Source organism: Mya arenaria, chromosome 6, assembly GCF_026914265.1.
Source record: "Mya arenaria isolate MELC-2E11 chromosome 6, ASM2691426v1".
Lineage (NCBI taxonomy): Eukaryota > Metazoa > Mollusca > Bivalvia > Myida > Myidae > Mya > Mya arenaria.
In genome coordinates, this window is record NC_069127.1 from 23,804,581 (window position 1) to 23,817,035 (window position 12,455).

The following is a 12,455-nucleotide window of genomic DNA, read 5'->3' on the forward strand; positions in this document are numbered from 1 at the left end:
CGTGAGTTGAAATTCTGGTCTCCCATTAGTATACCCATCTACATTATTTTTATTTGTGGATTGTCTTTTTTATTTGGGATTCACTCTGATCCTTCTTAAAATCCAAGGGAAAACGCCATTGAAATTGCTATTTCTGGCTGAACCATCTGTAATTTGCCAATCAACTGTTGCTTGAGAATGAACAACACTGAGTGATTTATTTCACTTTATGTTATAGTTTGTTCATTCAAATTTTGTTTTGCCATTTCCAGAGACAATGTATGACAAGTTGCGAGAGTTTGAGCTGCGTCTGCCTCGAAACGAGGTGGAGGAGGTCGACTCACTCAGGGAGAACTGGTTTGAGCTGTGCGAGCTTGCTGAGCACGTGAGGGAAGTCCTCCTCAAGGAACGCAGGGGTGCCTTTGAACAGGAGCTAGACAAGCAGGTCAAGGTGAGTGGCCATTTGGGTACTACTGGGTAATAATTGCTTGTATCGGTAAGTACACATTCTTACCGTAGGCTCAAAGCATGTGAAAGAAGCTCTTCTGAAGGAGCACAGGGATGCCTTCAAACAGGCGCTCAACAAGCATGTCAGGTAATGCAATCATGAAGGTCTTAGGTTGATGGCAAGCCCTAATTCTATTATAAGGTCAATATAACAGCTATTGCCTTCTGTCTTTTAACTCTTTTCTGTCACCATGAGCTGGGTTTATTTTAGAGGATGCATGCAGCGACATTTATTTTATTATCTTTATGTGTATGCCTTTTTGCATTTAAATACATTTTACACACAAAACATTATACACACAAATTCAAAATAATACTTTTATTCTGTCTGAATGCATGTTCTGGGAGCATTTGTCATGTTCCTGTGACAGATCTTGTTTCTTCTTCTCATATATTTAGCTTTTATTTATCTTAGTTCCTGTCACAGAGTTGTTAGTAAATTTTATTCTTTTTTCAGACATTTGTGGTGGAGGTTATCCAGTTCAGAAATGCATTTGATGCCCAGGGCCCGGCAGTGCCTGGTATCCCGCCTGCGGAGGCTGTTTCCCGCCTTCAAGACTTCCAGCAGAGATACGGGCTCTATGACTCCAAGAGGAAGACCCTGGACTCTGTCTCCAAACTGTTTGGTATTCCTTGTAAACCATTCAGCGAGCTTGATAAAACTGGAGAGGTTGGTATATGGTTACAGTATGCATACTTGTATTAAGCTGATTTTGTAATCAAAGTTGTATAAATTTATTGCAATTTGCTGTTATTAATCCCTTAAGTTAACCCTTGCCTTTTTGGTTTTGACAAGTTACTAGTTTAAATAATTACTTGTACATTACATCCTATAAACTTCATGGAATAATATGCAATTAGTGTTGAAAGAGATCAGCAGCCAATTGTATAAAACTGGCTAGAATGGTTTGGTTAAAGTTGGTCAAAATATGTTTTGATTGGTCAATATTTATCTGAAAACTTAATATTAACCAATGAAATCAATTGAAATTTTCAAACTAGCCTAAAGATAACCTGTGGACAACTTATCAGAGTTTAATACAATTGGCTGTGGACTATCAAAATTCACAATAATTGTTTGTATAAGTACAAGTCCTTTCAAATTAATTGATATAAAGACATAACCCAAACATACTGTTTCTTCATGAGACATACTGTTTCTTCATGAGTGTTTATTGTTACAGGAGCTGGACCTGCTGAGCCAGCTGTATGGACTGTTCCAGAAGTTTATCCGGTTTGACACAAGGTTCTGTGATACACTGTGGGCCGAGGTCGACCTGGATGCTTCTTACAAAGAGGTAGGAGCATTAAGTATACATCTCAACTTCAACTCATCCAAACCATGGTGTTAATTACTACACAGGAGTTTATAATAATGAAGAATAAAATTGGGCCAAATTTGATCACATTGGACCATATTACCTTCTGAAGTCCTGCAATAGAGGTATCAAATGAAATATATTGTTATTACTTTTTATTATTAATAAAGTTTTGCTTCTTACTTGGTTCTTTGTGTGATATTTGTAATAATATAAACCTACAGCACTAGTATGTTAGCTGTTTTACCAAGTATAAGATTACAATCTGAAATTCTCAGCCTGTATGAAATATCATTCGTTTTCCTCTCCTCAGGTTGAGAGTTACTGGGACGAGTGTTTGGCTCTACCCAGCAAGCTGAAGGACTGGGATGCATGTATAGACCTCAAGACAAAGCTGCAGACATACCTCGAGGTCTTCCCGCTTCTCAACAGTCTAGCTGCCAAGGTACGCTCTAGCTTTAATGCATACGCCCTGCAACCTTGCATTAATGGGCACCCTTGGTACATGATCTTGTTCACCTGCAGTATGTACTGTAGGATATTTGATTGACAAGAATATAAAAAAAGTTAAAGCCAAGATTTCTATTTGCAAATTTCAAATAGATCTGAAGCCAATTGTATAAAACTGGTTAATTCTTTCGTTAGGATAAAGTTAGCCAAAATATTCATTGATTGGTCAGTAGTATTCAAATGTTAACTATTAACCAATCAAAATGTTTAAAATTTCAAACTTGCCAAAAGTTAATGTAAATACAACTGCTCAATTTTTTTAAACAATTGGCTGCAGCTTTTTGTGTTTGAGGGATGTTATCCTTTTTACAGCTTTCAAGGTAACCGACCCACAAATATATGCATTTTTGATATTTGGTGACCAAAAATTATTTCGATATTATTTTATGGTTTTAGTACCACCAAAGTCAATCATTCAAATTATTAATGTCAGCTTAATATGTTAAACTAACTCCACTATATTAAGGATATTCATCGAAATGCGACTTTGTCATGTCAATCAAATATCGTGGTACATGTGTAGTGTGGACAGAATGTGTACCGTGGGTTCCGCCGATGCTCACCTCTTGTCACGACCTACATTGCTGTTTCTGGTTTTAAATCACCTGTATATGGTAGCTCTATTAGCTATGGGGTGTTTTGAGGTGTTCACAGTGCCATATAGCTGTTGATTGATAACATGGTGTATTTTCTGTCACAAGTTTTCAGGTTTTAGTCTGTCTAATTAACAGTTTAATTCATCCTCTTCTCATTAATGGTTCACAGTTTTATTCTTTTCCTGGTATTTAGTTAATTTAAACAATGTGTATAGTATCGATTGATTCTGAGACACATTTAGCTTGTTACATCATCTTAAACTTATGTCACTCGAAAAATAAGAACAAACAATTTTTTTCCTTAAACAGAACTTAAAGCCTAGTAAAGGTATTTTGGTATACTTTTGTGACATTGAGTACTGATTCATTGATTCTTTATTCACATTATCATTTTTCAAAACTCATTCTAATTTTTCTTCATTGAAACGTTTGCAGCTCCCTCAGGTTAGAAGAGAACCACATTTTCCCTTATTTAATACATGCTTCAGGAAGTATCTGAGACAAGCAAGCTAGAATTCTAAGTAAATTATTTTTATTGTTATCGTAAATTACACTCCAAAAAAAAGTTATCTCTCTTGGTTTTTTCACCATTGTTCTTAATGGAAACAATGACATTGCAAAAAAGTCAATTAATGTTGTCTTTCATTTGCTACTCAAATCAAATATTTGTTAATGTTTTGACGTACTACTTCTCATTAATAATGGACCAATTTAAATCATTTTTCATCAGTTTTTTTAATTTAAAAAAAAAATGATCATAATACAACCCTAAAAAAAATCTGCATTGCCTTTCCCTTTTATTTTAAAAATTGCTTTTCTCAGAACTTTCATTACATGATAGCGGTATATATTTTTCCCTAAGATATATTTTAAATATGAATATATGCATTTAATGCATGGTTCCTATTAAGGTATAAGGCATACAGAGCATGCAGTTATTTTTAAAGTAAAATTTAAAGCATGTACGGTAATTGGTATGTATTTTTAATATTTCGTAGTTTTCATTTAAATATTTTTTAGTCGTCACTATGAATGATAAATAAGATAGATAGTGCAAAACATATTTATGCTACTACAGTCGAACCCTGTAAGCGTGAACGTATCTTCTATATAAGGAAATTGGTCCTTTACATCCAGTTCGAGCCATTGAGCCAAGTGAGTTTGAGCATACAGGGTTCGACTGTGTAAATTTAAATGCATGTATATGTGGCAATATTGAAATGCTTATGTGTGAAACAGGGTGGTTCAGGGAAGTTTATAGAGATAGTAAGTAAATCAGCAACTCGGTGAACCACGTGTATTTCCCCCGCCCCCCGGGTGACGCGTATATCAGACCAGTTTGTAGCTTATATATATAAACAAAGATTTAAACAGCTGTTGAATTTACTCAGACCTGCTAGACTTTTACTTAATTACTTGTCAGATTAAATACAAAATATAGCTATATTTGTACATCAAAGAATTATTTTATTCCTTACAAAACTAAAAGGCACTGTCATCAAAATTAGGATTTGGAGTCTGCGTCCTTACTTGACCATTTAGCTTTGAAACTTATAACAAACTTGTTATTGCAAAATTTTAATTTCCATATTGTACAATTTATTTACTCTAGTCTTGCGGGCTTGTGTAAATTCCTATCCCTCACGGTCTGAGTATATTCAACAGAAGAAATCCATGTATTTTTAAGCTTCTTTCCCTTCAAAAAAGCTCTCTCCTTGGTATGTGCTGTTCTGTAATTTACATAGCAATGAAAAACATGATATTTTATGATGTCCATTTTTTCAATACCTAAAACATTGTCCCAGTTTGAAGTTAGCATTTCATATAAAAATACATGTTTGTATGTATCATATGATTGATATGTTTATGTTTTTTATAAGTTGAGATATGGTGAAGAGAATCCTCTCACTCGGGTAAATTGCACGACTAGAAGGCAACTTAAAACATTAACATACAAATCTCTAACCAACAACACACAACATTGCTTGGACGTTTAAAAATGTACTTAGAGTTTACCAATTAGCGTTTAGTATAAGCTTCCATAACAAATTGATTTCCAGGTAAAAACAACTTTGCACCCAATGACTCATTCAAGCATGTTATCAAAAGCTGTCTCAATTCTTCACAAATGCTTCAACAAGATGTCCAACACTTTGCCTTGGTCTTAAAAACTGTCGATTCACTTTTCTCAATGTTTTGTCACATTTTTTTCTGAAGATATGATGTATTGGAATTTCTAAACATTAGGTGTAGCAAATTTTAAATTTGAGGTAATGTCATAGCATTGATGTTATCGTAGTGATCATCGATGGTACTTGTACAAAAACAATGACTAATAGTCATAATTTAAAGCCTATTCAGGATATTCCCATGAAATTTACCTGGTAGTGTACATGTTACCAATAACAATACACAAATGGCGAGGGCCTTAGATATTTGTAGGGTTATGTTCTTTGGCCATGTAAGAAAAACAGACAAGCGTTGGAATTCACTTTTGGTGGTCTTGTTTCTTAGAGTGACCATGTCCCATCTTTTGCTAGGTAGTGATTCTGGTGTATTGCATGGTGCATGTAGGGTTTGAGCTAGGTTGTAAAAAAAGGTACTGCTGAAAAGGGCGCTTAAGGAAAAAATGGCACATTGTGTAGAGTTATGAAGAACTTAAGTATGATAAATTTGACAAATTTGTTAGAACTGTGTTTGATTAAAGTAGCTTTTAGCTTTTGAATAGTAAGCTTTCAGCAAAACAAAATTAATATTTGATTGCCTAAAGCATTCAACTCAAAGAAGACAGAAAAGGGCTAGGTGCAGAATCCCCCTTTAATTCTTCAGCTAAAACCATAGAGCATGTTTTGTTTAGTGGTTAATGCTAATAGATTATTACATGGATGAGTTCTGTAGAAAAGGAAAGAACAAAAAATAAGACAGTGCAATACATTACTTCACTTCCTTTTTTCTTAAGCTTTGTAAAAAACATGTTTTGGTGCCATAGAAATGCATGGCTCAATGTTAACTAAGGGAAACAACTGTAAAAACTCTGGTAATGTTAAAGGGTGAGGCGTTTCATAGAATTAATATGTTAGCAATGAACAAATATTTTTGAAAGGTATAACCAAATTTTTTCTTTACTTTTGCTTAGTAAAACATGTTAATGCCACGCAAATGTATGGCTAAGTGTTTACTAAGGGAAACAACTGCAAAAGGCAGGGTTAGACATTTAATATAATTTTGTTGGTAACAATAAATAATGCTGAGTATATTTGATAGGTATGACATACTTTTTTGCAATGTATGTACATGTTTTATATATGGGATTCAGGGGAGTCATCGATTTGAGATTCCAGTAAGTACCACGTGTATCTATGGGAATTTTAGAATAATCCGGGATTTTTGCGTGCATTTTGTCTTTATTTACTAATTATTTGTGTCCCATGTGCTGTGAAGAGACTCAGGATATTTAACATGTGATTTTGTGATTATAAAGATTATATACAGTTCACAGCATATATTATATTTGTTTTGTGTTCTTGAATTGTAGATGTGAATGTATGTGCACAAACATATAAATATATGTATAAGCATGTTATGCCATTTATTGAATTGTCTCACACAAGTTTGTTTGTTTGATTTGAAATTATTTTTTGTTTGTTTCTAATAACTCTTTAAGATGGAGAATGGATTTACTAGAAGTCATTCATAACAAGCATGCTTTTGTTTCCATTGTGATTTTATAGGTAGTTTAGACACAAATCAAGCTTGTAGATAGACACTTGTATGTTCCTTTTCAGTGTTTTTGACGTACAACCAGAAAAAAAACTCCCCATTGTCAATTAGGCTACAATTGATAAATAGTTTGTGTAGGAAAAGCAAAACAAACTCTTTATTAATTGCGGTTTTATGTTTACCAGTACCCGGTGTATTATTTTCTTAAAAACATATGGTTGTACTGCTTAGGTTTGCAAGTTTTAAATCTTAATTGGAAACCAATTGAATTGAATTTTTTTTATACAATTTATGGCTTTTAACTTGTGCTTGATATGATAAACTTTTGGACTTGTGAACTTCTTTTCAATTACATATGCAAAATAGAAACTTAAAACTTGCATATTCATTTATTTTCAGTTAAAAAGATTTTTTCTCTTCTAATGTTTATTATCCTCTATGATATAACTTTTAATATAAATCTCTGTATTAACTTCCTGTAGAAATGTTTCAATAAGTGTTGACTGCCCCCTCTACTATGTCCTGTTGTATTGACTGCCCCCATGTGTGTTACAGGAGATCCGGAACCGGCACTGGCTGCAGGTGATGCAGGTAACCGGCAGCTCATTCCAGCTTGAGGCCAACGTCTTTAAGCTGTGTCACCTCCTCGACATCGGCCTCATCAAGTATGCACAAGTCTTTGATCAATTTGTTCTTAAGTAGTGATATTCATGTTCACAAAATTATTATGGTTTGAAATTAATTGAATCAATTCAAAACCGAATGTAATGATCTGACTTTTACCAAAAATCCTTGTTTTAAGAGGTTTCCTTGCCATAAAGAATTATAATTATGTGCTTTCCATGTGGGGAACTCTTTTGAGATGAATTTTTTTTTGACATTAAGGAGTATTATGAAAAGCTAATTTACATGCAAGACAAGCATTTCCTTCCTTAACACCAAAGGAAAGCTGATGTTTTGTTATTTATATGTTTTTAACAGAAAATACTTACATTCTACATGCCCCTCTTCCTCAGACACAAGACAGCTATAGAGGAGATATGCCTCGGAGCAAGTCGAGAGCTTGAACTGGAGATCAAGATGAGAATGACTGAGGAGGAGTGGACGGAGCAGGTGCTTGCATTTGAGCCGTACAAGCGACGAGGGCCGATATACCTTGACAAGGTTTCCACAGAAAGGCTACTGGAGCAGCTGGAAGATGCACAGGCTTTGTTGGCCAACATGCTCACCTCTAGGTATTTAAAACTTTTGTTGGCATGGTGATCCTCTAAAATCTTGCCTTAGGTTGGAGGGTAAGACCTGAGTATTTTGAGGAATCACTTGTCCATCTTCATGACAACAAACCAATCTCACTTGCACCCAGTCTGGTAATCAAACCTTGGATTTGTGAAAGGGTAACCAGTGCATTAACTGGAAAACCTCCAGGTTTGGGGCACATGTGTTAAGGAGAGTTTGTGTAAAATCATTACTTTCAAACCTTACAAGCCCATGAGATTAAATTTATCTAGAAAAAAATAGTGGTAAAGCTATGCACAATAAATACTGACTTTGGCACTCATAGATGATCTTTCACCTATACAGATACATTGGCCCATTGAGAGATGAAGCAGCCAGCTGGGCTGAGAAGCTGAAGGAGGTTGCTGAAGTTCTAGAACTGTGGTTGGAAGTGCAGGACTTGTGGCAGTACCTGGAGGCCGTCTTCAGCAACCAGGTTGCAGCTAAGGTAAGGTAACTAGGCCAGGGCTTTAGATATCAAAAGGGGAGTAAATGTGTAATTTTGGGGATTGCTGAGGATTTTGATATCTTTATTGACCAGCTTGCAGCTAAGGTAGAAGACTTGTTGAAGCTCAGGGTGCAGGATCCTATAATGGCAGTTACTGGAGGCAATCTTAAGCAGCAAGCTTGCAGGGCAGATGTTGGACAAAACCTCAATAGATTCGATTATGAGCAGTAGAATTTTCTTTTACCTGATTCGTAGCCCAAAAAGCTTATCGTTTTGAATACTATAAAAATAGAGAATTCACCAAATATACGTGTTATAATTATATTTACAGGAGTTGCCACAAGAAGCAAAGAGGTTTGCCAGGATTGACAAGAGTTGGACAAAAATGATGAAGAGAGCTTTCGACACAAGAAATGTCCTTCAGGTATGATCATTTTCAATGCTCTGATTCACTTTTTATATGCCTGACTTTAGGTAGGACGTACCTGATCTGTTTATCCATACACTTCATTTTACACATTCCTCCTACACGTATCATGCAAGTTTCATGAGTTTATATTTATGAATCTTCATGAAACTTATTAAAAGCTTGAGTTTATTTGAACAAATCTTCACGAAACTTAATAAAAGCTTGACTTTATTTTTACAACAGTGTTGTTATGGAGGAGAAGTCCCCAAAGCTGTCTTGCTGCGACATGTATACGAAGAGTTGGAGATCTGCTTCAAGTCACTTGTCGGTTACCTTGACAACAAAAGGAGGGTGTTCCCGAGGTTCTATTTTGTCTCAGACCCAATCCTGCTCGCCATTCTCAGCCGACCTACTGACCTGGAATCTGTCAAACCACACCTGAAGTCAGTATCAATGTGTTTAAACTTTTATTATGCATGCTGTTCTCAAAATTGAATATGTGCAAATAACAACAACACTCCATATCTGATTTTGGGAGGATAAAATTATTCATATTTTGCTGTTTCATTTTATTTTTTAGCAGAAAGTTATTAATTGCTTTTCACGGACCAAAATTTTGATTATATTTGCAAAAATGTTTAAATTAACTCTTTAGGCTGAAAGGTCATAAGAGTAAACTAAAGAATTTGTACAGGTATATTTTCTGAGGAATAGTTTCAGCGATATTTTCCAAAATGGTTCCTATTTTCAGTCAAAGATCTCACAATAATTTGTAATACAGAAAAATGACCCATGATTTTTTTTCATGATTACATGAATGGTCTTCCCATTGTAGGTCAATATTTGCGAGTATCAATGATGTAAAGTTGGAGGAAACTCGGGCTGGTCCCATAGAGCCCACAGATGAGGTTGGCTTTCCGGGCTCTAACACAGGGCTCCGGTCAGGCACGCCCGGAAGCCGGGCAAAAACCTCCAGCGTCCTCTCCACCCAGAACCGTGGTGACACTCCACCCAAGATTGATAAACGACTCACTCAGATATATGTAAGTTGTTCTTTTTTGTAGTCACTGTGCTGTTGTCGAGTTCATTATATGCTATTAAAAAAAGGAAGTTTCAGAGAGAAAAAAAGCACAACTTATTTGTAGAATAGAATAATGAACAGAAAAATATTTAAAAAGGAAACTTTTGGCATTTTGTTCTGTTTTGAATATAAAAATGGAGGCAAATTCAAAGAAATCTGCTTTTTTTTCTAAGCTTATTGTGAAGAACAGCACAAAATTATCATATTTATAATGATTTACCTATACTATTCAATATTTTGTGCCTGCACTGGTGTATTTTTTTTTTAAAAAGTATCCATTTTATAAAAACTTTTTTTTAATGACTTAAAAACATTATATTACATAGTCTGCATCATAATCAAAAATCAGCTTCATTTCATTTTTGATTTAACATAAATGATCTTTTCAAAAATGGATGCTTGAGTTTGACATTAAATTTGCACTGAAATATATTTGTTCATATTTGCACATAATGGTGATTGAACTAACTGCATGAAACATGGCACTAAGTATGGTTTTAATGTATCACAAGAATGAAATAACAGCCTATAGAGCATAATCATTGAATATATGTGAAAGACAGAGTGACTTCACAGAAAGCAATATTTTCACGAGTTAAGCAGTCATGAGTGAATATTTAATTTTCTGTCATCACAAGTGAAATAAATTTTGATCTTACACCAAAATTTAACAACACTTAAGAAATATTTGATCCAGCAAAGTGAATGCTAATTTTCCTTTGTTAAACAATTCGGGAACCAAAATCCATAAGAGCTGTGAAAATATTTAAACTGATATTTTTACTGCAGTGTAAATAACAGCGGTGAAAATATAAAAATTGATATCTTTACTGCAGTGAAAATAACAGAAGTGAAAATAAAATTATATTTTTGCCAAAAAGCATATACGAAAATCATAACAATTAATAAGCTTGCTTATATCTGATAATTATTTCTATTGATTTTGTTCTGTTTAAATCTACAACAAACAATCGGCCAAACATGGAGGTGGTAGATAATATTGTTTATGGCTTAATAAGGACTGTAATAAAAATTTGATTTACTTATTGTTCAATGGCCTTAAGCCTGCAAGCCCTGCACTGGTAATATGACTCAAATAATTGAGCGCTTGTTTAAATATTTATGCCCCCACAAAGTGGCGGCATATAGGGTTGCCCTTGTCCGTACGTACGTCTGTCTGTCTGTACGTACGTACGTCCCGAATCCTGACCAAACTTTAAACACATGTTTGTGACCATAATATCTTGATCAAGTTCGATAGTCATGGAAATCGCTTTAGTCATTTAGGAGTTATGGCCCTTTTTTGCCAAAAATACTTCAAAAATATATGTTTCCAATCTAATTCTTGAAAACTGTTTGTCCAATCCTCACCAAACTTTAAACACATGTTTGTGACCATAATATCTTGATCAAGTTCGATAGTCATGGAAATCGCTTTAGTCATTTAGGAGTTATGGCCCTTTTTTGCCAAAAATACTTCAAAAATATATGTTTCCAATCTAATTCTTGAAAAGTATGTGTCCAATGTGGATCCAACAAGTTTTTTCCTGCCTGAATGGCGCCATATAACCTATACAGTCTTGCGATGCCGTAAAACCCAACTCAACTCAACTTATCCTATATGTGCAGATTATCCTGAATAATCATTATGGCTTATTTTCTGTGACAAAAAATCGAAGTGGGGGCATCCGTGTCCTATGGACACATTTCTAGTTTGATAATAAAGCACTAGTGTAAGAATTAGGGTTCGTTTATCCACAAGTCTTATTTCAATGACTGATTGTTATGCTATGACTTCCCTGTTCAGCATCGAAGACTAAGCAAAGAGTCTAGGGTAATGAGTAACGAAGTAAGTTTCTTATTAACCAAAGAATCAAACATTAGTATCAAACTTTCTTTATTTCACGTCCTTAAACAGGCATTTCTTTTCATATCTCATATTAACAATCCTATTCTTATTTCTTGTTATTCAAGTATGCATGATAATGTTAAATGTTTTGTATATATATTTACATATATATGTATCTCAATTGAAACCTAGGCTAGTGTTATTATTTCAGTTCTTGGGAGGTATTCAATATGCAACTTTAGTAAATATTATAGTCATGCATCATTGACTTCATTCACTCTATTGGTCAGTTATAAATAACATGAAATCTGATTAGCTACATCGTTCTTAGATCCAATTAAGACCAATATTGAATACCAGCCCTTGTCTTACCTTTATGAATCTTTGAAACTGATAACAAGATTAGTCTAACAAATATAGTTTCATCACAGGTTAGAAATAGTGTGTCATACATGACCTCACGTTTGGCTTATGTTCTGTTAGAGGTTTCAAAATGTCTTTTAGGTTTATTGACTTATCTGTTTGTGTCAATATCCTTCATTTACGGGCATTGCTCCAAAGCTGCAATACATCACTATCTTCTTATGGTCAATGACATTTTGCTGGTCTAAGACTGGTGTCTAGTCATTTTGCATCTACCTATGAGCCCACATTTTAATGTCTCACAAATGATATTTTCGCCTAAGAGAGACTTAAGAGTTAAATATTTTGAATAGAAAAAAATACGTACAAGCAGTTGTACATATAATTCCATTTTTTTCC

The 12,455-nt window shown here is 34.4% G+C and overlaps 1 protein-coding gene across 28 annotated transcripts in view; it reads left to right on the plus strand.

Annotated features, from left to right (window-relative positions):
* LOC128236579 (uncharacterized) overlaps nucleotides 1–12,455 on the plus strand; it is a 121,714-nt gene that overhangs the window by 25,602 nt on the left and 83,657 nt on the right. For 21 of the 28 annotated variants that reach the window (XM_052951529.1, XM_052951518.1, XM_052951531.1 and 18 more), the window contains 11 exons: nucleotides 252–430; nucleotides 944–1,156; nucleotides 1,671–1,784; nucleotides 2,119–2,250; nucleotides 4,792–4,824; nucleotides 7,187–7,296; nucleotides 7,648–7,866; nucleotides 8,213–8,354; nucleotides 8,686–8,778; nucleotides 9,007–9,206; nucleotides 9,599–9,806. In XM_052951529.1, coding sequence (XP_052807489.1) covers nucleotides 252–430; nucleotides 944–1,156; nucleotides 1,671–1,784; nucleotides 2,119–2,250; nucleotides 4,792–4,824; nucleotides 7,187–7,296; nucleotides 7,648–7,866; nucleotides 8,213–8,354; nucleotides 8,686–8,778; nucleotides 9,007–9,206; nucleotides 9,599–9,806 — 1,643 coding nt within the window. Of the gene's footprint in view, nucleotides 1–251; nucleotides 431–943; nucleotides 1,157–1,670; nucleotides 1,785–2,118; nucleotides 2,251–4,791; nucleotides 4,825–6,227; nucleotides 6,252–7,186; nucleotides 7,297–7,647; nucleotides 7,867–8,212; nucleotides 8,355–8,685; nucleotides 8,779–9,006; nucleotides 9,207–9,598; nucleotides 9,807–12,455 lie in introns of all 28 variants that reach the window. The other 7 variants (XM_052951525.1, XM_052951547.1, XM_052951545.1 and 4 more) reach the window with 2 other exon arrangements.